General features: G+C 56.0%; 2 protein-coding genes across 2 annotated transcripts; both read right to left on the reverse strand.

Moving 5' to 3' along the window:
* Positions 1–8,061: 8,061 nt before the first annotated feature.
* LOC129068484 (4F2 cell-surface antigen heavy chain-like) lies at positions 8,062–14,593 on the reverse strand. Its single transcript, XM_054570702.1, has 10 exons — positions 14,483–14,593; positions 13,498–14,131; positions 13,067–13,240; positions 12,390–12,484; positions 10,560–10,628; positions 10,407–10,465; positions 10,083–10,263; positions 9,829–9,972; positions 8,617–8,700; positions 8,062–8,496 (listed from the first exon to the last, which is right to left on the reverse strand). Exons 1-10 carry the CDS (start codon positions 14,591–14,593, stop codon positions 8,134–8,136), a joined length of 1,914 nt encoding a protein of 637 aa, XP_054426677.1. The 3' UTR covers positions 8,062–8,133.
* A 5,333-nt stretch (positions 14,594–19,926) lies between these two features.
* Positions 19,927–26,371, reverse strand: LOC129068426 (4F2 cell-surface antigen heavy chain-like). The gene is made up of 9 exons (XM_054570651.1): positions 25,936–26,371; positions 25,478–25,651; positions 24,801–24,895; positions 22,760–22,828; positions 22,606–22,664; positions 22,282–22,462; positions 22,028–22,171; positions 20,482–20,565; positions 19,927–20,361 (listed from the first exon to the last, which is right to left on the reverse strand). Exons 1-9 carry the CDS (start codon positions 26,345–26,347, stop codon positions 19,999–20,001), a joined length of 1,581 nt encoding a protein of 526 aa, XP_054426626.1. The 5' UTR covers positions 26,348–26,371; the 3' UTR covers positions 19,927–19,998.
* Positions 26,372–27,367: the final 996 nt, after the last annotated feature.

The raw sequence follows: 27,367 nt of genomic DNA on the forward strand, positions 1-27,367 counted from the left end.
GGCCTCTGATTCCAGTAAGCAGGCGATGTGGTCCTTCCTCGCTTCCAAATGGACTCTCTAAATAAGAAGGTCATGGGAGTTTGTTCACAGACTTTCTCCCCTCTCACCTCCAACACTGTTGAGGCCCCATCCTCACCCTCAGCTGATGAGCTTGTTTCCTGTTCCACAGGGAAATTAACAGCAATCTGGGGGTGGGACGCCGCCAGACTGGCACCAGGTCTAAGCACCACCTCTGCGCTAACAGCGCCACTCCTCTGTGACCAGCTCCCACACAGGACTGCCCCACCCCATCCCCTCACCCCACAGCCCTAGATCCCAGCCCCTCCCCCTACCTCAAAGGCATCTGTCCAGCAGGCTCCTTCCCCCAGCATGTTCCCCACTGTGGAAGCAAATACGCTGCTCTTGCTGCCACCTCAAAGAAAGGAAAAAGCCTTATATTCTGTTTTTGACAGGGGCTGTGACGAGAGGTCTTAAACGCTCTCATCACAAGAAAATAAATTCGGTACTTAGTGTGGTGATCACATGGAAGATACATGAATGTCAAATCACTATATTCTTCACCTGAAAGTACTATAACATTGTATACCAACTACACTTCAAGTAAAAAATAAAATTTTAACATCCTGTAACTGTGTATGGAGATGGATGCGACTAGTCTTACTGCAGCGATCATTCTACAACTCATGCACATACCAAATAGGTGTGCTCTACACTGAATCAGAAATGATGCTGTAGGTAAATGACCCCTCAACTTAAAAATTAAATTGAGTTAAAACTAAATATTGAAACACAAAAATGCAAGCCTTCTGGCTCTGATTGTCCTCCCGCTCTCGGCTCCTTTCCCCTCCTCAGCAGCAGCACCGTCTGCAGCCACTGACCCCAACTTCCCTCCTCTGCGCCTCCTAACCCCTCCCAGGCGCCTTTCCCCCCAGCCTCAGCCAAAACTGCTCGTCTCAAGGTCACCAAGGACCTCCATGCGGACAGCCCCGTGCCGGCCTCCGGCCGCCGCTTGGCCACCAGCAGCAGCATGTGGCGCAATGGACCCTTTCCACCTTGCTTGACCCCAGGGCACCCTCCTACCTACCCCGCGGTCCCTCCTTCTCAGTCTGTGTTGCTGGCTCCTCGTCCCTCCCACCTCTGAGGGGCGTCCTAGGCCCTTGGACCTCCTCTCTTCCCTCGCTACACTGAGTCCCGTGGTCACCTCCTGCCATCTCACGCTTGTAACGGCCAGCTCTACGCGTGACCCCCGCCCCCCTCTCCAGCCCAGGGCTCCTCACCAGCATCAGAGCATGTGCCCGGCGAGCATCTGGCATTTCCCAAAGGGGCCTACTGGTTCTCAACGGCACCAAGCCCCCACCTGAGCTGCTCGCTTCTGCTTTTAAAGCCCAGGGCCCCGCTGCCTTCCCCACCTCAACAAAGGGCAAATCCAACCTTCCAGCTGCTCAGGCCAAAGACCGTAGAGTCATCTGTGACTCTGCTCTATCTCTGGCCACCCTCCACTAACCAGCAGCGTTGAGTGAATTAGAAGCAGCACCCCACAGTGAAGGCACAGGACAACGGGACTCGGGCCAGCCCAGCAGGGCCCTTGCACTTGGACCAGCTGAAGAATTTAAGCATCACCCGCGCTCCACCCCAGCAGCCAAAGGTTTTGTGCCCCACCACACACACGCATTGACAGTGTGTCCCCAGCGGACAGCCTCCCAGTTTCAAGTTAGAAGACAATTGCACTTCCTGCTGCTTGGCACTTGCTTCCTGAACATTTTGCAAACCTGGCCATTCTCCTCCTGGCTCTTCCTGATGACTTTTGCGTGAATTCTTTTACTGCTTCAGGAATCCAAGGACTCCAGCTGATGCTATCTAGAAACATGTACGAATCCCTCCCACCCTTGAAATCAGAAAAACCCAGCCCTGGCTGCTGAGGCTCAGTGGGTTGAGTGCTGTCCTGAGAACTGAAAGGTAGCAGGCTCGATTTCCAGTCAGGGCACAGGCCTGGGTTGCAGGCTGGGTCCCCCTCTGGGGGCCTGGGAGAGGCAACAGACGTATCTCTCGAACATTGATGTTGCTCTCCCTCCCTTTCTCCCTCTGCTCCCCTGTTTAAAATACATAAATAAATAAAATCTTTTTAACAAAAATTAGAAAAATTCTCCACCGTGACTTGGAAGTGCTCTGAAGACCAACGCGAATGACCCCCTTGTCACCAAGTCAGAAGGCTAGCTGGGACAGCTCTGCTCGACCTGATACTGACCCGGCCTCTTCTTCCAGCCCTCCCATCACCCCTGCGCTGCCACCCCAGCTCAGCTCTCTTCTACCCTTCCTGTGCTGAGGGTCGCTCCCCCACTGTCTGTCCCGCAAAAGTTGCCATTCCTGGGGGCTCCAGCCTTCGCACCCCACACTGTACCCAAGGCATTGTTCCACTCACGGGCACACCCCCACCTCTATCCCTAGGCCTCCCCCCGACCCCTGCTGGAAACCCCACCTGCAAGTCCCAGGGCTCCGAAGCCCGGCACGTGGGCAAGGAGCCCGTCGCCTTACCACCCACAGCGGCTCCTCTTTCGGACTCTACTCAGCTCGGTGGCCCCGGCCTGCCTCCCCGCTCACTCAAGCTAGAAATTCAGGTGGCCACACACCTCCCGGCCCGCTCACACGGCGCATCCCTGCTGCGCCATCATGAAATCCTGGAGCTGCGTCACCTGAACCATGACTCCAAGCCACCGCTCCTGTCCCATCCCACAGTCTCGGCCTCCTTAACTTTGAGACCCCCGCGGCTCTTCCAATGCCTCCCTGCCCCCAGGGCCAGCTGCCCTGAGCCTCTTCCTCCACAACAGCAGAGCCCGAGCAAGCCGAGCTTTCTGGAACTCAGACCCGACAGTGTCACGCCCTCCCACGACCCTTCTGGGGACTTCCCTACCTGCGAGAGCAGGGTTCCTTATTCATGCTTCTCTGAGCTCCTCACAGAGACTCCCGTGTCCTGTCCCAAACCTCCTGAGACAGAAGAGCCAGGAGAAAAACCAGGACTTTTCTAACCATGGTCCTTGGGCGTAACAAAGCAGGTTCAGGAAACATTAACCTAGTGATTCCCCAACTGCTGGGACAATCATTTTCGAAAGCTGCGTTTAACAGTAGAACCCAGGCTCACCCCTTTGGAGATTCCATTTTAGTGGATGCGGGACGGGGCCGATTTTTCCGAGGAATCTGCACAGCCAGGCTGGGAACCACGCTGAGCGCAGTGGCGCTAACTGGAGCCTGCCCGCTATGGGCCCTTGCGCTTCAGCCTCTGCTTGGCTCTCGCCACTGCCCCAGTGGGTCCCAAGCTGGGCTTCATGGTCCCGCACACGCATCGTGCTGTCTCAAATGAGAGGCTGGCTGGGCACAGTGTCCCTCTACCCGGTAGGCCCTGTCCTATCGGCGCGTCACAAAGTGCCTACCGGCTCCTGGCTGTCAGCTCGGATGTAGGTACACTCCGAAGCTGGCCTGATCTCTCCTGCCTTGGACCCGGCCTCTGTCCCCCAGGGCCCGGCTCCCTGAGGCCCATAGCCCTGATCTCGGGGCTGCAATTACTGGTCCACCTGCTACCACTCTCATCAGTAAAGCCCCAGAACTGCTGGGTGGGGGCAGGCAGCACTTCAGTCCCCTTTTTGTCCCCAGCACCGCAGCACACTGCCTGGCACCGGAAGAATGACTCAGGCAGAATGTCAACCCCTCCTGGACCCACAGGCAGGTTAGTGGCCGGGGGCCCTGGGGCAAGACCCATCCCGTGGCACGGGGAGCCGAACCCACGGAGCTAAGGCCTCAGTCCAATGGCAGCTCCACTGGTGTCCAGGAGGGTCCCCTTACCTCTCTGGGCCCTTGGCCGCCTCCTGGATGACTTCCAGGAGAAAAAAAAAAAATGGAGGTCTTACTAAACAAATTCTTTTTAAGAATTTATTTATTTAATTTTAGAGAAAGGGGAAGGTGAGGAGACAGAGAGGGAGAGAATCACTAATGTGCCATTGCCCCTCACGAGCCCCCTACTGGGTACCTGGCCCACAACCCAGGCTTCTGCCCCCTCTGGGAATCGAACTGGCGACCCTTTGGTTCCCAGGCTGGCACTCAATCCACTGAGCCCCACCAGCCACAGTTCATTAAACCAATTTTCGAAGGTGGCCCTCAGTGCCCAGGATTCCACACTCTGGGGCTTTTCAGGACTGGAAACTGTGAGCGGAGGTCATGGTTGGCCTGGAGGGCAGGCAGGTGAGGAGGGTACCAGGAGCAGAGCCGTGGCTGAGAAAGTGGTGAGTGAGTTCAGCAACAGCGGAGGGGACATGGCTGGAGGAGCCACCTGCCTCTCCCCGACCTGCTTCAGGGGAGCCCTGCAGGCATCAGGCGGCCCTGGGAGAGGTGCTCTGACCCCTTCCCTCCCCTGACATCGCAGGGAGAATTTCCCCCTCACAGTGTGGCTGGGAGCTAATGACACAGCCTCGGTGACTGCAGGTGCTCGACAGCCTTCCTGGATGTAGGAAGGGCGGGGCACTAATGGGGCAGCGCTTAGGAAGCTGCCAGGGCTCACAAGGGGATGTCCTCGCCTGTTTCCCCAGCACAGCGGTCGGGCGCCACAAGGAGCCCAGCCGCCATTGCTGAACATTTGCGAGTCTTCATTTAATTGTCGGTTCATTGCCTTTGTCCTTTAAAAACAAACTTGGTGGAAGAGAGCGTGTTTCCTGGGTACAGTCTCAGTGTGGCACCGAGACAGAACCTGGAGGCGGGCGCGGCTCATGGGCGCACAGCTGTGTCAGGCACTTACCACCTCCAACCTGTGCGGCTACAGCGGTTAAATGGTGAGTTCTGCTAGTATTTCCGACCTCAATGTCTTTTAAGTACGAGTGCGCAGGAACGTGCAGAGCACGCAGTCATGAGGACACCGGGGTCCCACCTGAGGGTCAGAGGGGAAGCCAGCCGCCAGGGCAAGAGGGAGGGCTGCGGCTGGGACGGGGTGGGGGGGGGGGGAGGCCCCGAGGAGGGAAGAGGTGGGAGCCTCAGGGAGAGGGGCCTGGATTAGACAAAAGCCAGAAGGGGAGGAGAAGGGACTGCCTGGCAGCAGGGAGCAGAGGCCCAGCAGGCTGGGTGTGCCCTCCCAGGGCTGCGCTGGGACAGCCCGAGGCACAGGCTCAGTGTCCACCTGCTCACGGCCCTGGGACACAGGCAGAGCGAGGCGAACCAGAGAGCACCAGGGCCGGGGCCTCAGCCCAGTTCCTCCTTGTCCCAGGGCCCCAGAGGCCCAGGCCCCGGAGCTGGCCCTCTTCTCCCTGACAAAGCTGGGACCGCCTCCCGCACCCCCAGAGCCCTCGTCATGGCCCAGGGGTCCGACAGCGCAGCCGGGGAAGGCCCTGCAAACGAATGCAGGGTCCCTACACCTGTTCCCAGCCCCACTGCTGCCGCCCCAGCGGGTCTCCTCGGTGGCAGCAGTGGCGGCACCATCCTCATCAGCGTCCCAGCCGCAGGGACAGCCAGTGAGCTGGTTCCAACGCGGGTCAGGCTGCGTGGCTGCTCAAGCCCTGCAACTGCAGCCCCGTTCCCCGACCCCACTCCTGACCCGCCGTGCGGCAGCGAGGGAGTCACCTCCGCTGGAGGTCCGGCCTCTGTCCTCAGCCACTGGGAGTTGTTCCCCAGGCCCTGGAATGTCCTGACTGGTAGGAGCCTCTTGTTAGTCGGGGACATCAGACCTCAGTCTAACCTTGTGATTTATGATGAGGCCCCTGAGTGGTGTTATCGCTGGAGAAAGGGGGCTAAAGGTCAGCCACGGACCGGTATGTGATTAAGTGTAGGGGGCCGCTTTGAGTGGTAATGCGGGCTGTAGTCCTCCGCAAGCTGGTGCCTGGGAGAGGACCCGTAAGCCTTGGCCAGGACACTGGCAATATCGAGAGGAGCAAGACCCAATGATAAGTCCGAGGGCCCCTGGGGGAAATCGGGCCTAAAAGTAAATTACACTGCTTGAAGCCTGCTTTGTTTCTCCCTGAAGCTCTGTTAATCTTATACCAGATACCCAGCTCAAGCCTGGGAAAGAAATATACAAAATTCCTGGACCCTCACCCAAATGCCACCTGGCACTATGTTTGCTCAACTTGGACCCGACAGAGTTCGGTGTTCCTGCCATTGTCTTCTTTAAACACCTATTCTCTGTAAGCTTAAGCTACTGATGTCATTAGATTACCTATACATTTCTGCTACCTGTCCCCTGCTTGTAACATTCTCAATATAAGCCACTGAGCACGGAGGCTCGGGGCATTCCCCACAAGAGGGAATCGCCTTCCCCTTTCCTTGACAGGGAGACGGTGTCTGGAACAACTCATTCTTCATTGGCGGCAAACCAGGGGACTTTGCAGGCTGGCGTCCCCCATAATTAAGCCCCAGGAAACACTGGACGCCAAAGGCTGGAGGAGCTCCCCTCCTTGGCTACAGCGACGTATGGCAGGAGGTCGGTGTCCAGCGCTCCACGGGGACAGGGCCGTTCGTCAGAAGCTCCATGTGCAGATTCTTCCCTGAGCACCCCGTCCTTTGGTCGGTTCAACCACATACCCTACCCTGGCTGGCGTGGCTCGGTGTTTGAGTGCCGCCTTGCGAATCGAAAGCTTGCAGGTTTGATTCACAGTTGGGGCCCCTGCCTGGGTGACTGGCCAGGTCCCCAGTTGCAGGAGTGGGAGAGGCAACCAATTGCTGATTCTGTCACACATCATCTTTCTCTCCTTTTTCTCTCCCTTCCCCTCTCTAAAACAGTAAATAAAACCTTTAAAAACAAAACATGTATCCTTTTCCTACAATGAGACTCTAATCTCACTGCTCCCTGTGTTCTGAGTCCTACAAGCAATGGCCCCCTGAGGGGTCATGAGCTCCAAGCTGGTGAGTGAAGTGAGGGCAGTCAGGGGGACCGGGCCTGTCACCGTGCAGCGTGGCAAACTCTCTGCACCCGCTGTGCGACCACCTCACTACGCTCTTCATCACCTGTGCGCCCCTTTCCTCCATGCCTGTCCCCTCCTCATTCCTCGCACTGTCAGACACAGTCCCACCCCAGGGCCCCGCAAAGCCCCTTCCCCACACCGCTGCCTAGTGACCTCCCTTCCTCGTTGCAGGCCGTTTATTCAGATGTCACCTCCATAACCTAAATCCCCTTCTCCCCCAAACACCCACCTCCTCTCCTGCTTTACTTTTTCCTCTTTGTCCTCTATCACCATATCCACCACCCTCTCAAGTTTATCCATCTTCTCTCTAATCCATCTCCTCACCAGAATATAAGCCCCAAGGAGACAGGAATTGTTGAACTGGATCCCTCCTCTATCCCAGGTCCCAGCACGCTCTTTGGCACGTGCTGACTGCGCAGTAATCCTTATGGCATGAAGGACCTGGTGGATCCTTTGGGAAAACCTCTTAGAAAACTCTATCTCCCTGAAAGGCCAAGTCTGCAAACACAGGAATCTGGCCACACGTGGCTGGAGACCAGGGCTGAGGGAGGTAAGAGCAGCCAGACCCGAGACCTCCAGGCCAGCACCGGGCCCCGCCGGGGGGAGGCGGCACAGGTGCGAGCCCCCCGACCCCTTTGTGGTGAGGCCTTGCTGGGCCCTTTGCTCTAGGGGTGGGAGCAGAGGTATGAACGCCTGGGCCCTGACCGTGTGGGGAAGGTGCAGGCAGGGAGAGACAAAGGGGAGAGAAATTCCTGCCATGACAGAGGGCGGAGGCAAGGCAGGACCTTGGCAGGCAGCGTTGACTCATATTTGAAGTCAGAAAACGAGTTATTGGGTGCTCATCTGTGATCTGTGACAAAAAGAAAAAAAGAGAAGCCCTGGCTTCTGTGACTCAGTGGATTGAGCGGCAGCCTGTGAACCAAAGGGTCACTGATTCGATTCCCAGTCCGGGCACGAGTCTGGGTTGTGGGCCAGGTCCCCAGCAGGGGGCGTATAAGAGGCAACCACACATGGATGTTTCTCTCCCTCTTTCTCCCTCCCTTCCCCACTGTCTAATAATGAATGAATTTAAAAGCTTACAAAACATTTTTTAAAAACGTTAATTATAGCAAAAAAATACATTGGCAGAATAATTTAGAAAAGAGAGGGACAAACCAGAACCCAAAGGGCCTGGGGCGTGAGGGGAAGGGCGGGGTCCTGGTCAGGCCACGTAGGGGAAGTGGAGCAGCAGCCCCTCGTGGGGCTGCAGGTTCAGGTGCTCCAGCTCCAGAGCGGCGCCCTCCACGCGGCCGGGCTGAGTGCTGAGCATCAGGTCAGCCCGCGCAGGCAGGGTGACGCTGGCGGGCAGGCCGGAGGCCCCCAGCCCGGCAGCTTGGCCCACATCCCCGAAGTTCAGCACTACCAGGAAACGCTGGTTCTGGTCCCACTGGCGGAGGTAGGAGAAGAGGTCAGGCCCCGAGGAGAGGACGTGGAAGTCTCCGTGCAGCAGGGCGCGCTCCTTCCCCCGAAGGTCACTCAGCCGCCGGAACAGGGCGAGGAGGGAGTCGGGATCCTCGCTCTGGCCCTGCCAGCGATGAAGAGGATGAAGACATAGCAGGAGGGACGAAGGACTGCCCCGGGTGCAAACTCTACAAGCCACCTGGCCGCCCGCTGCTGGTCGGGCCCCGCCATCTAAAACCCTTACCTTCACGGTCATGTTGGAGCTCACAGGTCCTAAGCTGTTCGTGGAGCTGGATTCATCCCACGGCATGAATGGTGCCTTCAGAGGCTGTAAAGCAGGGAAACAGGACATGGGCAAAGCCTGAGCCCGCTCCCCCTCTCTCCTCCCCGTTCCTACCCGGACGACGCACACGCAGACCCTCCCCATCATACCCCACTGCCCTGCACAAGCAGCGGGCGGGTCCCCCCTCTGGTCCTTGCTAGAACTGTCCCCTCAGCCAAGAGGGCGCTTCTCCCAGACACCACAGGCTGGCTTCCTCCCTCCCTCCCGTCTCTGCTCAGTGTCTCATAGGGCTGTGCATCATCCCACAAACCTAGGGGTCCCTGGTTTGATTCACATTCAGGATACAGGCCTGGGTTCTGGGCGAAGTCCCTCGAAGGGATATTGAGAGAGCGAACCTGTCAATGTTTCTCTCACACATTGATGTTTCGCTCTTTTTCTCCCTCCCTTCCCCTCTCTCTAAAAATAACTGAATAAAACCTTTAACAATATAGACATATAACCCCCAGCCCCTGTTCTCCAGGCCCTTACCACTCTTCCTTCTGCACAGCACTCGTCAGCACCTGGGCTCCCGATTACACCTGATTATCTAATTTCCCCGCCTCCTGCCTTTTCATGCATTTCAGTATCCTCCGTGCATGGCACATGGGAATTTACTCAATAAAACTTGGTGGAATTAATACATGACAGATTCTGTAAACATCAGCTCAGGTGTCACCTCTAGTCCTGTGACTAGAGCAAAGCGAGTGCCATCCTGATCTCACCCTTATCACAGTCTTGTTGGAGCTCACAGATCCTTATCACAACAAACACTGCATGCATTTCTCTCCCTCACCTGGCCCCCCCACTAAACCGGGGGTTCCTGCAGGGCACAGAGTACCCACTGCAGAATGAGTGAATGAGTGAATGAGTGATGGGACACGGACCTGTACCAGACACTGTATTTCAAAGTAAGCCGTAATGTAATCCTAACCGCCCAACTGGAAATGCAGTATCACAGGAGAGACAACCCAAGAAGTGAAATGGCTTGCAAGACCACACAGCCACCAACCAGGTTAATGACTGGGAATCAACATCATTGCATCGCAAGGTCCATGCCCGTCAGGCAACACCCGCAGGACCACTGTGCTGGAAAAACACACCTCCCCGACGTGCTGGGGCAGCGGCACCAAATACCTGTCCAGGAAGGGCAGCTGCCTTCAGGCCAATCTCATCCCCAGAGCTGAACACCGGGGTCCCCGGCAGGGTGAAGAGCAGCAGATGGTAGAGGCGGAGGAGGTGAGCCGGCACGAAGGAAGCCAGGAACCCCGCCTGAGACAACTGTAGGAGCGGGCGCGCTGGTGAGCCCCAAAGCCCACGCTGCCCCCGTATCCCAACGCCCCTTTCCTCCAAAACAAATCCTGCCCCCCTCCCGCCACTGTGGTGCTCACACTCCAGCTGCACCAGCGATTGTCAGTCACACTCAAATACTGGGTGACCAGGGCTTCTGTCTGCTGCCCAGTGAAATCGGAGGCCGACAGGTATGAGCTGGTCAACATCACGTCCTTGCTCGATGAGAGCAGGCTCGGGATCTCCTCCAGACTGGAGGACTCGGTCCCTGCGATCAGGAGCCTGCAGGGAGTAGAGCACGGGTCAAGGTTGGTTCCGCACCAGAAAGGAAGAATCGGCTGGAAACTGCCCCTTCCCGGGGACTAGCACCCCACAGAAGGTTCCCATGGTGGAGCCAAGGTGGGGACAAGGCGTGTGGCGCTCACCTTTCTTCACTGAAGTTCTTGGTGATGTTGTGCCACTCGGCCAAGTATGATGGCGCCTCCTACAAGACAAAAGCAGAGGCTTCAACTACCAGGCCCTGGCGAGTCCCGCGGTTCTCACCCAGGCCCTGCCGCTCACACGCAAAGGGAACTCACCTGCAGACTCTCCACATCCCGAATCTGGACCCCATCCACACCGGCCTGCAGCCAAAACGGCAGAGCGTCCTATAGCGAGGAGGGGCAAAAAGAACAGAAAAGGTGTTAACATTGAGATGCAAAGGCTCAGGAAATTCCAGCCCACAGTAAACCGTGCCTGCCATGCCTTGGGACTTGGGACAGTCACTTGAGTGAGAGTCTCATATGGTCTCCTTTCCCCACCTTTATTATACAGGTGTAGCCCTTGGTCCAGTCATTCTAATCTATCACTGACTGTCTTAGGGATACAGCAGTTTTCTTCTCTACTCCTCTCCATGACAAATGGTAAGGCTTTGCCTTTGGCAACCACAGTAAAGGCCCAAGAGAGAAAGTGTGGTAATAAACATAACTTCACTTAATACTTACCACGTGTGGAATGCGGGTATCCCCATTTCAGAGATGGGAAAAGAGTCTCAGAAAAGCAAGGAGGAAGCTCAAGGCACAGACACAGACTCAAATCTAGTCAAGATCCCAGGAAAACTGTTCTGGCTCCTCTCACAATGTCTGACTCCGGGGGCTGCGGTGAAAGCCATCAGAGCAGAGCCAAGAAAGAAAGAGTGAAATTTAGAGCACAGCCCCAGGGCGGTTCAGATGAAGGTTTGAAAAGAACAGCCAGCTCTGCCCGACAGGCCCAGGCCTGAAGTCCTTCCTTTTGCGGGCACAGATCCAAGCCCCGTTCCCGCTGCCCCAGTTCCCCCCTTTTCTCTCTGCTCCACTCTCCTCTCATCTCTGTTTTCACTCATGGGAGGCTACCACTCTTTCATTCATCGCCATGTGAAAACATCCCTTATAAGTAAGTTTCTTTTCATTTTACTTATCTATTTAGAGAGAGGAGAGGTATGGAGAAAGAGAGAGAGAAAACATCAATGTGTGGTTGGTACACTTGCACCTCCAACTGGGGACCCAGCCTGCCGCCCAAGGATGTGCCTTTACTGGGAATCAAACCGGTGACACTTTGATTCACAGACCAGTGGTCAATCCACTGAGCCACACCAACCAGGGCCCTTATCGATAACTTTAAAAGGTCTTCTAGCAATCTGCTAACTGATGAATGGATGACCCCAGGGAGCCTACAGAAAAGCTGGGGGTACAGAATTCTACCCCAGAATCAGGGCCGCCAGCAAAGTGCCAGTCTGCCTCCACTTTTGTTCCATCGGCTCTGAACTGATGAGGGTTCCAGAACCCAGGCCGGAGGAGTGTGGGTGACTCCCAGCCTGTTGGATATTGACTTTGAGTCTGTACCCTTCGGGGAAGTCGGATTGGAGAAATAAGGATACCTGGACCTCAAATCCCAGACACACTGTGGCCTCCGAACCTCATTTACACTTTGGGGATAACGATAGGGGCCTATTTAGGTAAACAGGGCATAAGAAAACATATAAAATGCTTGGCATAATCTCAGACTCACAGGAAGACCCCAGTGCCCACAATATCAGCCTGGGATATACTCCAGCAAACACATGTAACAAGAATTGAAACACCAGCCGGGCAGATGCACCCTGAGAAAGGGTCCCTCACCCAAAAGGAAGAAAAGTCAAACCCAGGTTAATATCCGAGACGCTCCCTTTCTGCCACGGTCACCACCAGAGACAAAGAAACAAGGATAATGAGCCGTCAAAAAGGAACAAGCAAGAACAGGGGTGCGTCGCTGGCCCCTGTGGGAGCGCCCCTGCTTGGCTCCTAGGAGCACGGCCCCTCCGCTGGGGCGGGGCCGGTGTAGGCGGCTGCTGGGGAAGGGCCCACAGCGCCCCCTGCCCAGCTCCCCGCTGCCGTCAGCACCAGCACACTCACCTTCACCTTGGTGGCCACAGTGTCACTCTGATTGGGAAGGAACCACGAGTTCAGGCCCCTGTAGTTGGGAGTGAGGTCCAGAATGACCCGGAGGCCTAGAACAAGGCAGCAAGAGGCCGTGGTGAGAAAGACTGTGGGCTGAGAAGCAGGAAATCAACTCATACAAGTCAGACTATGTCCTTTGTATATTTTGGTACAAAAGCTTAGGTTCGAACCCTGGTGAATTTCACTCAGCCCATTGAAACAGAGCTACAGAGGGGCCTTGAAATCTAATAGGGCAGAAGGTTAAGGGTGTTCACAGACAGGCTGAGCTAGGGGCCCTGGGCTCCCACACCCAAAGAGAACCCTTTTAACTAAGAAATGATTTTATCTCCATTTTTTTCCCTAGGAGGGTCCACTCTTTTCACGTTTAAGAACCACTGATTTAAGTAAAGCCCACATTTGAAACATAACGGCACTGGAGCCCAGCGTGAAATGACTGTACAGCCAGTAGAAAGCCCCCCAACCACCCCGCACATCTCCTTCAGCCCAAAGCCCAGGAAAGCTCCTGTGCTCCTGCCCTAGGAAAGCATAGAGCCAGGCAGGAGCAAACCAGGCAACAGTCCTAGCCTGGCTTTGCTCTGTCCAGAACCCCAAGCCCTTCCTGGCTGCTTCCCGGCCCACTCGAGGACGCCCACCCTTTTTCTTGGCCGACTGCAGGAGACTGTCCAGATCCTCCCTGGAGCCAAAAGTGGCGTCGATCTGCTCCAAGTCGGTCCCATCGACGTCATCTTTCTGGTTCTTGTGAATGGGGCCCAGCACAAAGCCCTTCACCTTGAGGGTGCTCAGGTAAGGGAGATGCTCCTTCAGGCCTGAAACAGGGAATAGGGTGACAGTGAGGCGTTCCGAGAGGCCCCTCGTCTCCCGCCTCCGGAATAAGCGAGAGGAAGAGGCTGGATCACGAGACTCAGGGAGCTGATGCAAGCAGCCTAACTCATTGGTTCAGAAACGCTGTGACTGGGTTTCCAGGCGCCTGGGGGGGAGGAGGAGCTAGGTCCCCGGAGAGAATTCCCGGACTGCGGAGTCAGGGCCGAGCTGAGCGATCGGGAAAGGGGTGCAGCGCGCTCACCAGACAGCTCTCCCGCGTCGCCGCCCCGGAAGGCCTGAAGGTCGCCGATGCGGTACAGGGCGCCCTTGTGCCACCAGCTCTGCTCAGGCAGCTCGCGGCAGCGCGGCGCCCGCACGACGATGACCACGGCGGCCGCCAGCATGCCGAGCCAGCCGGCCCAGAAGAGCAGCAGCAGCGCCCAGCGGGTGCGCACCCAGCCCGGGCTGCCTGCCACCTTCAGCAGCTCTTCTTTAGACAAGCCCGTGAACTTGGCCGTCGCCGCCTCCGCTTCGTCGTCGGCCACCTTGATCTTCACCAGACCGTTCTTCTCGGTGCCGCCCGCCATGACCGCGGACACGGCCGCCCCCGACGCCGCGTTCATCGGCTGCTTCTCGGGCTCCAGCTCCACTTCCTTCATGTCTATCTCGGTGTCCTGGCTTATGGTGCCTGTGGAACCGGAACCAGACGCAGTCTGTGATGAAGAGGCGACTGGAAACCTGCCCTGACGTCGCTGCCGCAGAGTGTCCACCCACCGCAGAGCGCAGTGAAATGGGAACTTCGAGGAGGAGCCCCGCCCCAGCCCGCAGTGTCCGCCCCTTAAGGTGGAACCGACGCGGTTGCTCTTTCTCCGGTCGCTCCGGCAGGCGGTGGGGGGCTAATAGTGCCAGGAACTGCTGCGTGGTCAGGTGCCTCATCTCGAGGCCGTCTACCGCCAAGGTTCCTTTGATTCGCACGCTAAGAACCCACGTCAGCAGGGAGCCACCTTTAGGTGGGCAGAGTCTGTGCTATTCCCCCCTCCCTGTGTCCCCGCAGGCCACTCCCACGGCAGGAAGGAGGCGGGGAATGGGGACGTCCAGCACCGCGGGGATCCCAAGGGCCGTCCTCAGAGCCCCTACCGAAGGCCGGTGACTACCGCCACACGGTCACCCTAGTTCCCCCTCGCCCCGGTCTCAGGCCTCCGCCCGCTCGGTCTTCCCAGCTTCGCAAGGCCACCTGCGGCCCAAACCCAGGCCAACTGAGCTTCCGCCCTTTCCCCACCAGGCCTGGTCTCCTCAGGCCTCTGAGGCAGGGGCAGACCCGCGTCGCGCAGGGTCACTCCCACTCCTCCAAGACTCATCTTGAGTTTAGTCCAGGTAATCCATGAGGCGGCAGTTATTTATGGGGCGCCCACTACAATACTTTGCTTTCTGAACTCTATCGAATTAGCTCTAATCCCGTCCTCTCCAAGATGTTTTATGATGACTCTGGACAGGCAAGTTGCTGACACTCCCAGAGTTACCCTCCGCCTCCCCCAGTTTCTGGCGCCAGGATGTCCTGGCAGGTAGGAATCTGGGCGGTGGCCAACATTCCGGGGCTGGGGCTCAGTGGGAGGCATCTGCCTTTTTCCTACGACGGATCAGAAGATGCCGGTCAGACCCTTCCCCACCTCCCAGGTCCTCCCACTGTCTATCCCGGTCTCCGCAGGGTGCCAGGGCTCCTGTGCCCACCCCCCTGCACTTCACTCTGACAGGCCTTGGAGGCAGCTGGTGCTGCAGAGGCCCTGAAGACCACCCAACACCCTGCGCCCAGCTCCTTGCACCGAGGGTAAGTGGGGCAAAGACAAGGTTCATATCAACACCATGAGGCGCCCACACCCTCAGGAACTCCTTGGCCCTGAGCGGTGCCAGCTGGGTTTCTGTAGAGAGAGGCTCAAGGAATTAAGTCTTTCTCCCTCTCTCACTGGGGCTGGAATACAAGATGGCTGTGTATTTAGAAGAAAGCGGAGGCCAAGATCTAAAGAAACAGCAGGGAAGAAGGAGTGTGTAAACTCCCATGTCCTCAGAGCCCGGTGGCTCCAGGCTCCCCCTCCTCCGCCAGGCCCTGCCTTTTTCTCTCCAACTTTCAGCCCCTCCCCTGCCATGGCTCTTCCTTCCCTGAGAAGCTGGAGCTGGGAGATCTTTCGTCCCCACCACACGTACCCACAGTCCGTACCCACAATCCCCTGGGCCCTTCTCCCTCTGCAGACCCACCGCCCTGGATCACCACCCACCCTCCCTCCCTGGTCCTACACATGGGTGGTCAGGAACCGCTGGGGGGAAATCCCCTGCTACCTCGCAGAGGGCTCCAGGACAGGCGCAGGGTCCCTGACCTCAGCCAACGGGCCCCATGGTGCCATGTCACTCTGCTTGTACGCGCCCTCAGTCTTCTTATTCCCAGAGGGGTTCTCAACCTCCACCTCTGCCCTCCTGCTCCCTACCCTCCACCTCACAACAGGTGTCCTTGCCTCCTGTGGGTTGGTTTCAATGAGACAAGACTCTCAAACGGTTTTTTAATTTAATTAATTAATTAACTTTTAGAGATGGGGAAAGGAGGGAGAAATGGGAGGGACACATCAATGTGTGGTTGCCTCTCGAGCAACTGGGACCTGGCCAGTAACCGAGGCCCATGCCCTGAATGGGAATCGAACCAGTGACCCCTTGATTCTCAGGCTGGCGCTCAATCGACTGATCCACACCAGCCAGTGCATCAAACTGTTTTTTCTTTTTTTGTTTATTTTTGGTTTTTTAAAGATTTTATTTATTTACTTTTAGAGGGACCTGGACAGTAACCCAGACACATGCCCTACTGGAAGTGGAACCAGTGACCTTTTGGTTCCCAGGCCAGCTTTCAACCCACCAATTCACATCAGCTGGGGCAACTTATTCCTTTAAGAAAAGTTGCCTTCAGGAGCTCCAGTGGCTCAATCAGTTAGTGCGTGGTACTTATGCAGAAATCTGGCCTTCGGCCCTGGCTGCTGTGGCTCAGTGGATTGAGTGCGGGCCTGCGAACAAAGGGTCACCAGATTCATTGCCAGTCAGGGCACCAGCTGGGTTGCAGGCCAGGTCCCAGAATGGGGCCTGCGAGAGGCCACCAATCGATGCATCTCTCACACCTCGATGTTTCTCTCCATCTCCTTCTCCCTCTTTTCCACTCTCTCTAAAGAAACAATAAATAAAAATATTTTTTTAAAAAAGGAACCTTGCCTTCAACTGTTCATTTTACCTCCTATGCCTAGGAGAATAGAAATGTGCCAATGCTCCCCTTCTGGCTTAACGAGGACTCACAGGTATTTATACCTCCTAGAAAACAGAGATGTGAATTTAAATAGCATTGCCAGGGCAACACATTACTAAAGAAGACAAGCAATCAAAATCGCAAGCTTTTATAAAATTTAAAGGTTCCTCAGAATCATAAAAATGGAGATCGAGGGGAGTGGGAGGGGAAAGAATGGGGGAAAAGGCACAGGGAATTAGCAGCATAAATAGTAGGTACAAAATAGACAGAAGGAGGGTAAGAATATTAGAGGATATGGAGAAGCCAAAGAACTTATATGTACGACCCATGGATATGGTCTGAGGTCTGGGGCTGGGAGGAGGAATGCTGGGGCGAGGGGTGGTGCAAAGTGGAAGGGAGTAAAGGGGAGGAAAAATAAATACATTAAAAAAATAAAATTTAACAGTTCCTTTCACAGGCCAAAGCAACAGACTCTTCGATTAAATTGTCTTGACAAGACTCCCTTGTAGGAAAAACATTTGCTAGGATGGCTTTGACATACAGAAAATAATTTTTTCTTCCTGTGGCTTCTGAAAAACAAACATTTTCTCCTCAGCACACTGAGATTTGGGGGATGAGGGTCCAGCCCTAGTTAGAGGGATCTAGAGGTTTCAAGGCCAAGCACTGAAGTCCCCTTAGGAAGGGCGGGGCACTAATGGGGCAGCGCTTAGGAAGCTGCCAGGGCTCACAAGGGGATGTCCTCGCCTGTTTCCCCAGCACAGCGGTCGGGCGCCACAAGGAGCCCAGCCGCCATTGCTGGACGTTTGCGAGTCTTCATTTAATTGTCGGTTCCTTGCCTTTGTCCTTTAAAAACAAACTTGGTGGAAGAGAGCATGTCTCCTGGGTACAGTCTCAGTGTGGCACCGAGACAGAGCCTGGAGGTGGGCGTGGCTCATGAGAGCACAGCCCTGTCAGGCACTTACCACTTCCAACCTGTGCGGCTACAGTGGTTAAATGGTGAGTTCTGCTAGTATATCAGACCTCGATGTCTTTTAAGTACGAGTGCGCAGGAACGTGCAGAGCACGCAGTCACGAGGACACCGTGGTCCCGCCTGTGGGTCAGAGGGGAAGCCAGCCGCCAGGGCAAGAGGGAGGGCTGTGGCTGGGACCCGGGGGGAGGCCCCGAGGAGGGAAGAGGTGGGAGCCTCAGGGAGAGGGGTCTGGATTAGACAAAAGCCAGAAGGGGAGGAGAAGGGACTGCCGGACAGCGGGGAGCAGAGGCCCAGCAGACTGGGTGTGCCCTCCTGGGGCTGCCCTGGGACAGCCCGAGGCACAGGCTCAGTGTCCACCTGCTCGAGGCCCTGGGACACAGGCAGAGCGAGGCGAACCAGAGAGCACACAGGGCCGGGGCCTCAGCCCAGTTCCTCCTTGTCCCAGGGCCCCCAGAGGCCCAGGCCCAGGCCCCAGAGCTGGCCCTCTTCTCCCTAACAAAGCTGGGACCGCCTCCTGCACCCCCAGAGCCCTCGTCATGGCCCAAGGATCCAGGGGTCCGACAGCGCAGCCGGGGAAGGCCCTGCAAACGAATGCAGGGTCCCCACGCCTGTTCCCAGCCCCACTGCTGCTGCACCAGCGGGTCTCCTCGGCGGCGGCACCATCCTCATCAGCGTCCCAGCCACAGGGACAGCCAGTGAGCCGGATCTAACGTGGATCAGGCTGCATCGCTGCTCAGGGCCTGCGACTGCAGCCCCGTTCCCCTGACCCCACTCCTGACCCGCCGTGTGGCAAGGGAGTCACCTCCGCTGGAGGTCCGGCCTCTGTCCTCAGCCACTGGGAGTTGTTCCCCAGGCCCTGGAATGTCCTGACTGGTAGGAGCCTCTTGTTAGTCGGGGACATCAGACCTCAGCCTAACCCTGTGATTTATGATGAGGCCCTTGGGTGGTGCCATCTCTGGAGAATGGAGGCTAAAGAGTAGCCACGGGCCAGTGTGTGATTAAGCCCCAGGGAACACTCTCAGCTTCACATGTCCAGGAGTTCAATATCCAGAACTCCATGGGGACAGGGCCATCCATCAGAAGCTTCATGTGTGGATTCCGCCTGAGCACACCATCCGTTGGTCGGTTCAAACACGGATCGTTTTGCTACAATACAACTCTAATCTCAGTGCTACCTCAGTTCAGTGAGTCATTTAATAACGGCCCACTGAGGACAGTCATGAGCTCAAAACTGGTGTATGAAGTGAGGGCAGTCTCGGGGGGGACCACGCCTGTCACCGTGCAGTGTGCCGAACTTTTTGCACCCTCTCTGTGACCTCACTACGCTCTCCATCATCCACCAGCCCCTTGCCGAGGCCTCATCCCTCCTGTCCCCTCCTCATTCCTGTGTCAGACACACTCCCACCCCAGGGTCCCAAAAACCTCCTCCCTCCCACCTCTACCTAGTGACCTTCCTCCCTCATTGCAGGCCTTCTACTCAAATATCACCTCCTTGGGGAGGCCTCTGCTAGCCTCCACTCCCAATCCCCTGCACCCCCAAACACCCACCTCCTCTCCTGCTTTACTTTTTCCTCTTTGTCCTCTATCACCATATCCACCACCCTCTCAAGTTTATCCATCTTCTCTCTAATCCATCTCCTCACCAGAATATAAGCCCCAAGGAGACAGGAATTGTTGAACTGGATCGCTCCTCTATCCCAGGTCCCAGCACGCTCTTTGGCACGTGCTGACTGCGCAGTAATCCTTATGGCATGAAGGACCTGGTGGATCCTTTGGGAAAACCTCTTAGAAAACTCTATCTCCCTGAAAGGCCAAGTCTGCAAACACAGGAATCTGGCCACACGTGGCTGGAGACCAGGGCTGAGGGAGGTTAAGAGAAGCCAGACCCGAGACCTCCAGGCCAGCACCGGGCCCCGCCGGGGGGAGGCGGCACAGGTGCGAGCCCCCCGACCCCTTTGTGGTGAGGCCTTGCTGGGCCCTTTGCTCTAGGGGTGGGAGCAGAGGTATGAACGCCTGGGCCCTGACCGTGTGGGGAAGGTGCAGGCAGGGAGAGACAAAGGGGAGAGAAATTCCTGCCATGACAGAGGGCGGAGGCAAGGCAGGACCTCGGCAGGCAGCGGTGACTCATATTTGAAGTCAGAAAACGAGTTATTGGGTGCTCATCTGTGATCTGTGACAAAAAGAAAAAAAGAGAAGCCCTGGCTTCTGTGACTCAGTGGATTGAGCGGCAGCCTGTGAACCAAAGGGTCACTGATTCGATTCCCAGTCTGGGCACGAGTCTGGGTTGTGGGCCAGGTCCCCAGTAGGGGGCGTATAAGAGGCAACCACACATGGATGTTTCTCTCCCTCTTTCTCCCTCCCTTCCCCAATGTCTAATAATGAATGAATTTAAAAGCTTACAAAACATTTTTTAAAAACAATTATAGCAAAAAAATACATTGGCAGAATAATTTAGAAAAGAGAGGGACAAACCAGAACCCAAAGGGCCTGGGGCGTGAGGGGAAGGGCGGGGTCCTGGTCAGGCCACGTAGGGGAAGTGGAGCAGCAGCCCCTCGTGGGGCTGCAGGTTCAGGTGCTCCAGCTCCAGAGCGGCGCCCTCCACGCGGCCGGGCTGAGTGCTGAGCATCAGGTCAGCCCGCGCAGGCAGGGTGACGCTGGCGGGCAGGCCGGAGGCCCCCAGCCCAGCAGCTTGGCCCACATCCCCGAAGTTCAGCACTACCAGGAAACGCTGGTTCTGGTCCCACTGGCGGAGGTAGGAGAAGAGGTCAGGCCCCGAGGAGAGGACGTGGAAGTCTCCGTGCAGCAGGGCGCGCTCCTTCCCCCGAAGGTCACTCAGCCGCCGGAACAGGGCGAGGAGGGAGTCAGGATCCTCGCTCTGGCCCTGCCAGCGATGAAGAGGATGAAGACATAGCAGGAGGGACGAAGGACTGCCCCGGGTGCAAACTCTACAAGCCACCTGGCCGCCCGCTGCTGGTCGGGCCCCGCCATCTAAAACCCTTACCTTCACGGTCATGTTGGAGCTCACAGGTCCTAAGCTGTTCGTGGAGCTGGATTCATCCCACGGCATGAATGGTGCCTTCAGAGGCTGTAAAGCAGGGAAACAGGACATGGGCAAAGCCTGAGCCCGCTCCCCCTCTCTCCTCCCCCTGTTCCCACCCCAACAACGCACACCCTCCCCATCACACCCCACTGCCCTGCACAAGCAGCGGGCGGGCTCCCACCTCTGGTCCTTGCTAGAACTGTCCCCTCAGCCAAGAGGGTGCTTCTCCCAGACACCACAGGCTGGCTTCCTCCCTCCCTCCCGTCTCTGCTCAGTGTCTCATAGGGCTGTCTGTGGCCACTCAATAAAAACTATAACCCACAGCCCTGACTGGTGCGGCTCAGAGGATTCAGTGTTATCCCACAAACCTAGGGGGCGCTCGTGTGATTCCCAGTCAGGATCACATCCCTGCCTTGGGGCATTTTGAGGGGCAACCTATCAATGTTTCTCTCACACATCGACATTTCTCTCCCTCTTTCTCCCACGCTTGCTCTCTCTCTAAAAATAACTCAAAATTTATTTAAAAATAAATAAATATACATATATACACATACACATACACATATACATATACATATATCCCTAGCTGGTGTGGCTCAGTGGATTGTGCGCTGGCCTGCAAATCAAAGGGTTGCGGGTTCGATACCAGTCAGGGCACGTGCCTGGGTTGTGGGACAGGTCCCTAGTAAGGGGTGCTCAAGAGGCAACCACACACTGATGCTTTTCTCCCTCTTTCTCCCTGCCTTCTTCTCTCTCTAAAAGTGAATACACAAAATCTTTTTAAAAAAGTCTTTAAAAATGTGCGTGTATATATATATCCCCAGCCCCTGTTCTCTAGGCCCTTACCACTCTTCCTTCTGCACAGCACTCGTCAGCACCTGGACTCCCGATTACATCTGCTGATTATCTAATTTCATCGCCTCCAGTCCTTTTGTATATTGCTGTACCCTCCACGCATGGCACATTGTAATCTACTCAATAAAACCCGGTAGAATTAAGTAATGTATGAATAGTTTCATAAATATCAGCTCAGGTGTCACCTCCAAACCTGTGACTAGAAGCAAGCAGGTGTCACCATGGTCTCACCCCATCACCACACTCACTGCCCACGCTCCTCTCGCTCATTGGCCCCCCCACTAAACTGCGAGTGCCTGCAGGGCGGAATGCCCACTGCGGAATGAGTGAGTGAATGAGTGAGTGTATAAGTGAATGAATGAATGAGTGAATGAGTGACAGCTCCCGTATGGAACACCAACCAGGTACCAGGCACAGTATTTTAAAGTAAGTCATCATTTCATCCTTACTGCCCTACAGGAATGCAGCACCCTGGGAGAGATGTCCAGAGAAGAGAAACAGCATGCAAGGCTGCACAGCCACCAACTAGGTGACTGACTAGGAGTCAAACCTCATTCCACCACAAGGTTCTTGCCTCTTGGCCAAAACCAACAGAAGAACTGTGTTGAATATTCACACCTCCCCGGCGTGCTGGGGCAGCGGCACCAAATACCTGTCCAGGAAGGGCAGCTGCCATCAGGCCAATCTCATCCCCAGAGCTGAACACCGGGGTCCCCGGCAGGGTGAAGAGCAGCAGATGGTAGAGGCGGAGGAGGTGAGCCGGCACGAAGGAAGCCAGGAGCCCCGCCTGAGACAACTGTAGGAGCGGGCGCGCTGGTGAGCCCCAAAGCCCACACTGCCCCCGTATCCCAACGCCCCTTTCCTCCAAAACACATCCTGCCCCCCTCCCGCCACTGTGGTGCTCACACTCAAGCTACGCCACTGATTCTCAGTCACACTCAAATACTGGGTGACCAGGGCTTCTGTCTGCTGCCCAGTGAAATCGGAGGCCGACAGGTATGAGCTGGTCAACATCACGTCCTTGCTCAATGAGAGCAGGCTCGGGATCTCCTCCAGACTGGAGGACTTGGTCCCTGCGATCAGGAGCCTGCAGGGAGCAGAGCACGGGTCAAGGTTGGTTCCGCACCAGAAAGGAAGAATCGGCTGGAAACTGCCCCTTCCCGGGGACTAGCACCCCACAGAGGGTTCCCATGGTGGAGCCAAGGTGGGGACAAGGCGTGTGGCGCTCACCTTTCTTCACTGAAGTTCTTGGTGATGTTGTGCCACTCGGCCAAGTACGATGGCGCCTCCTACAAGACAAAAAGCAGAGGCTTCAACTACCAGGCCCTGGCGAGTCCCGCGGTTCTCACCCAGGCCCTGCTGCTCACACGCAAAGGGAACTCACCTGCAGACTCTCCACATCCCGAATCTGGACCCCATCCACACCGGCCTGCAGCCAAAACGGCAGAGCGTCCTATAGCGAGGCAGGGCAAAAAGAACAGAAAAGGTGTTAACATTGAGATGCAAAGGCTCAGGAAATTACAGCCCACAGTAAACCGTGCCTGCCATTGGCTTCCCCACGGCCTTGGGACTTGGGACAGTCACTTGAGAGTCTTGTATGGTCTCCTTTCCCCACCTTTATTATACAGGTGTAGCCCTTGGTCCGCAGCTATTCTAACCTACGATTGATTTTCTTAGTGATACGGCATTTTTAGTCTCTACCCCTACCCATGGCAAATCATAAAGCTTTGCCTTTGACAACTACAGAAAAAGTCCAATAGCAAAAAGGTGCTCAGAAACATAATTTCACTCCGGCTAGTCTGGCTTAGTGGAATGAGTGCCGTCCTGCGAACCAAAGGGTCAAAGGTTCAGTTCCCAGTCAGGGCCCATGCCTGGGTTATGGGCCAGGTCCCCAGTTTCTCGCCCTCTCTTTCTCCTTCTTTTCCCTCTCTCTAAAGATAAATCAATAAAATCTTTAAAAAACAAACATAGTTTCACTTAATACTTACCATGTGTGGAATGCTGGTATATGTTTTCAGAGGTGGAAAGAGATTCTCAGAAAAGCAGGGAGGAAGCCCAAGGTACAGTTAGAGAGCAGCAGAGACCGGACTCAAACCTAGTCAAGATCCCAGGAAAACTGTTCTGGCTCCTCTCACAATGTCTGACTCCGGGGGCTGCGGTGAAAGCCATCAGAGCAGAGCCAAGAAAGAAAGAGTGAAATTTAGAGCACAGCCCCAGGGCGGTTCAGATGAAGGTTTGAAAAGAACAGCCAGCTCTGCCCGACAGGCCCAGGCCTGAAGTCCTTCCTTTTGCGGGCACAGATCCAAGCCCCGTTCCCGCTGCCCCAGTTCCCCCTTTTCTCTCTGCTCCACTCTCCTCTCATCTCTGTTTTCACTCATGGGAGGCTACCACTCTTTCATTCATCGCCATGTGAAAACATCCCTTATAAGTAAGTTTCTTTTCATTTTACTTATCTATTTAGAGAGAGCAGAGGTAAGGAGAAAGAGAGAGAGAAAACATCAATGTGTGGTTGGTACACTTGCACCTCCAACTGGGGACCCAGCCTGCCGCCCAAGGATGTGCCTTTACTGGGAATCAAACCGGCAACACTTTGATTCGCAGACCAGTGGTCAATCCACTGAGCCACACCAACCAGGGCCCTTATTGATAACTTAAAAGGTCTTCTAGCAATCTGCTAACTGATGAATGGATGACCCCAGGGAGCCTACAGAAAAGCTGGGGGTACAGAATTCTACCCCAGAATCAGGGCCGCCAGCAAAGTGCCAGTCTGCCTCCACTTTTGTTCCATCGGCTCTGAACTGATGAGGGTTCCAGAACCCAGGCCGGAGGAGTGTGGGTGACTCCCAGCCTGTTGGATATTGACTTTGAGTCTGTACCCTTCGGGGAAGTCGGATTGGAGAAATAAGGATACCTGGACCTCAAATCCCAGACACACTGTGGCCTCCGAACCTCATTTACACTTTGGGGATAACGATAGGGGCCTATTTAGGTAAACAGGGCATAAGAAAACATATAAAATGCTTGGCATAATCTCAGACTCACAGGAAGACCCCAGTGCCCACAATATCAGCCTGGGATATACTCCAGCAAACACATGTAACAAGAATTGAAACACCAGCCGGGCAGATGCACACTGAGAAAGGGTCCCTCACCCAAAAGGAAGAAAAATCAAACCCAGGTTAATATCCGAGACGCTCCCTTTCTGCCACGGTCACCATCAGAGACAAAGAAACAAGGATAATGAGCCGTCAAAAAGGAACAAGCAAGAACAGGGGTGTGTCGCTGGCCCGTGTGGGAGCGCCCCTGCTTGGCTCCTAGGAGCACGGCCCCCCCGCAGGGGCGGGGCCGGTGTAGGTGGCTGCTGGGGAAGGGCCCACAGCGCCCCCTGCCCAGCTCCCCGCTGCCGTCAGCACCAGCACACTCACCTTCACCTTGGTGGCCACAGTGTCACTCTGATTGGGAAGGAACCACGAGTTCAGGCCCCTGTAGTTGGGAGTGAGGTCCAGAATGACCCGGAGGCCTAGAACAAGGCAGCAAGAGGCCGTGGTGAGAAAGACTGTGGGCTGAGAAGCAGGAAATCAACTCATACAAGTCAGACTATGTCCTTTGTATATTTTGGTACAAAAGCTTAGGTTCGAACCCTGGTGAATTTCACTCAGCCCATTGAAACAGAGCTACAGAGGAGCCTTGAGATCTAATAGGGCAGAAGGTTAAGGGTGTTCACAGACAGGCTGAGCTAGGGGCCCTGGGCTCCCACACCCAAAGAGAACCCTTTTAACTAAGAAATGATTTTATCTCCATTTTTTTCCCTAGGAGGATCCACTCTTTTCACGTTTAAGAACCACTGATTTAAGTAAAGCCCACATTTGAAACATAACGGCACTGGAGCCCAGCGTGAAATGACTGTACAGCCAGTAGAAAGCCCCCCAACCACCCCGCACATCTCCTTCAGCCCAAAGCCCAGGAAAGCTCCTGTGCTCCTGCCCTAGGAAAGCATAGAGCCAGGCAGGAGCAAACCAGGCAACAGTCCTAGCCTGGCTTTGCTCTGTCCAGAACCCCAAGCCCTTCCTGGCTGCTTCCGGGCCCACTCGAGGACGCCCACCCTTTTTCTTGGCCGACTGCAGGAGACTGTCCAGATCCTCCCTGGAGCCAAAAGTGGCGTCGATCTGCTCCAAGTCGGTCCCAACGACGTCATCTTTCTGGTTCTTGTGAATGGGGCCCAGCACAAAGCCCTTCACCTTGAGGGTGCTCAGGTAAGGGAGATGCTCCTTCAGGCCTGAAACAGGGAATAGGATGGCAGTGAGGCGGTCCGAGAGGTGGTGCCTGGTCTCCTCGGTCCCCGACTAGGAGGAGAATAGGAGACGGGGAGCTGATGCAAGAGGGCTAACTCAAGGCTTCACAAATAGGCGGCGACGGGCGGCTCCAGGAGTCGCAGGAGGAGAGAGAAGGTACAACCCGGGAAGCCGCAGCCACTATTTTGGGGGCTGGAGAATTACCCGAATCATCTGGGAGGGGTCAGCGTCGGGCCGCGGAACAGGGAAGGGGGTGCAGCGCGCTCACCAGACAGCTCTCCCGCGTCGCCGCCCCGAAAGGCCTGAATGTCGCCGATGCGGTAGATGGCGCCCTTGTTCCACCAGCTCTGCTCCGGCAGCTCGCGGCAGCGTGGCGCCCGCACGATGATGACCACGGCGGCCGCCAGCATGCCGAGCCAGCCGGCCCAGAAGAGGAGCAGCAGCGCCGAGCGGGTGCGCACCCAGCCCGGGCTGCCCGCCACCTTCAGCAGCTCTTCTTTAGACAGGCCCGTGAACTTGGCCGTCACCGCCTCCGCTTCGTCGTCGGCCACCTTGATCTTCACCAGACCGTTCTTCTCGGTGCCGCTCGCCATGACCGCGGACCCGGCCGCCCCCGACGGCGCGTTCATCGGCTGCTTCTCGGGCTCCAGCTCGTTGTCCACCTTGGTGTCCTGGCTCATGGTGCCTATGGACCTAGAACCCGATGCAGCCTCTGAGGAGTTGGCGGTAGGATGGGTGTCCGAATCTCCCGCCTCCAGGACGGTCTTCCGGTTTCATTGAAACTACCCTACTCGGTCCTTCCGGCAGCGGGGCGGGGCGCGGCGCCGCGACTTCTGGGAGTTGGGCCCAGAGCCCCGCCCCAGTCCGCTGTGCCCGCCCCTTGAAGTGGAACCTAAGGGGTTGCTCTTTCTCCGGTTGGTCGGGAGGGCGGTGGAGCACTCATAGTGCCAGGAACTGCTGCGTGGTCTGGTGCTTCATCTCGACCCGTCTACCGCCTTCGCTTCGGCGCGCTAGGAAGCCACGTTAGTACGGAGCCACCTTTAGGCGAGCAGAGTCCCTGATTTTTTCCTCCTGGTGTCCCCGCAGGTCACTCCAGCCCCTGGAAGATGAGCTCGGAAGGGGACATCCAGGCCTGCGGAGGTCCGGAGGCCCCGCTTCAGAACCCACACCGAAGGCCGTGACCACTCCAACACCATTTTCACAGGTGGGCACAGGTAACCAGGCCCTTGGTGACCACGGACAAAAAAATTGAAGCGAACACACAGTTTATGGCAGAGAGCGAGAGAAAGCAGATTTATTAAGCCACCCCGAACATGGGAGCAGGCCAACTCTGATCAGAGCAGAGAGAACGTAACAGCCCTGACCTCTCTGGGGCTAGAGGGCTTTTATTCTTTTTGGGCGGGTCCCTCCAGGCTAGTTTTGGCGGGCTTTTATTGTACATGTACAAATAGTTATATTACTTTAAAGTTACTGGGCATGTGGTCTCCCATGATTTCCTTGATTAGGTACCGGGAAGGGGGGTCCCAACAATGCTAATTTATTTTAATCCTATTATAATGGAAAAGGGGTCGGGTAGCATCTTCTGCACAGGTGCATTCCTGATTCACTAGGATTCAATGCTTTTCCAGAAAGCAGGAACTACTAGTCTTAGAATAGGGTCTCCGCCCTTTATCGATGTTCTTTTTCTTAGCCCTGGGGCA

This window comes from Pteronotus mesoamericanus, unplaced genomic scaffold, assembly GCF_021234165.1.
Source record: "Pteronotus mesoamericanus isolate MK-2021 breed Mesoamerican mustached bat unplaced genomic scaffold, CSHL_Meso_final contig_214, whole genome shotgun sequence".
NCBI lineage: Eukaryota > Metazoa > Chordata > Mammalia > Chiroptera > Mormoopidae > Pteronotus > Pteronotus mesoamericanus.

Coding starts and splice junctions, on each gene's coding strand:
- LOC129068484 (XM_054570702.1), bottom strand. CDS start 14,593: ATGAGTCTTGGAGGAGTGGGAGTGACCCTGCGCGACGCGGGTCTGCCC. Junction 12,485..13,066: donor GCAGTCGGCCAAGAAAAAGG/GTGGGCGTCCTC, acceptor GCCTTGTTCTAG/GCCTCCGGGTCATTCTGGAC. Junction 8,497..8,616: donor GCTCCAACATGACCGTGAAG/GTAAGGGTTTTA, acceptor CATCGCTGGCAG/GGCCAGAGCGAGGATCCCGA.
- LOC129068426 (XM_054570651.1), bottom strand. CDS start 26,347: ATGAGCCAGGACACCAAGGTGGACAACGAGCTGGAGCCCGAGAAGCAG. Junction 22,829..24,800: donor CTGTGGCCACCAAGGTGAAG/GTGAGTGTGCTG, acceptor GCCTCGCTATAG/GACGCTCTGCCGTTTTGGCT. Junction 22,665..22,759: donor GGGATGTGGAGAGTCTGCAG/GTGAGTTCCCTT, acceptor TTTGTCTTGTAG/GAGGCGCCATCGTACTTGGC.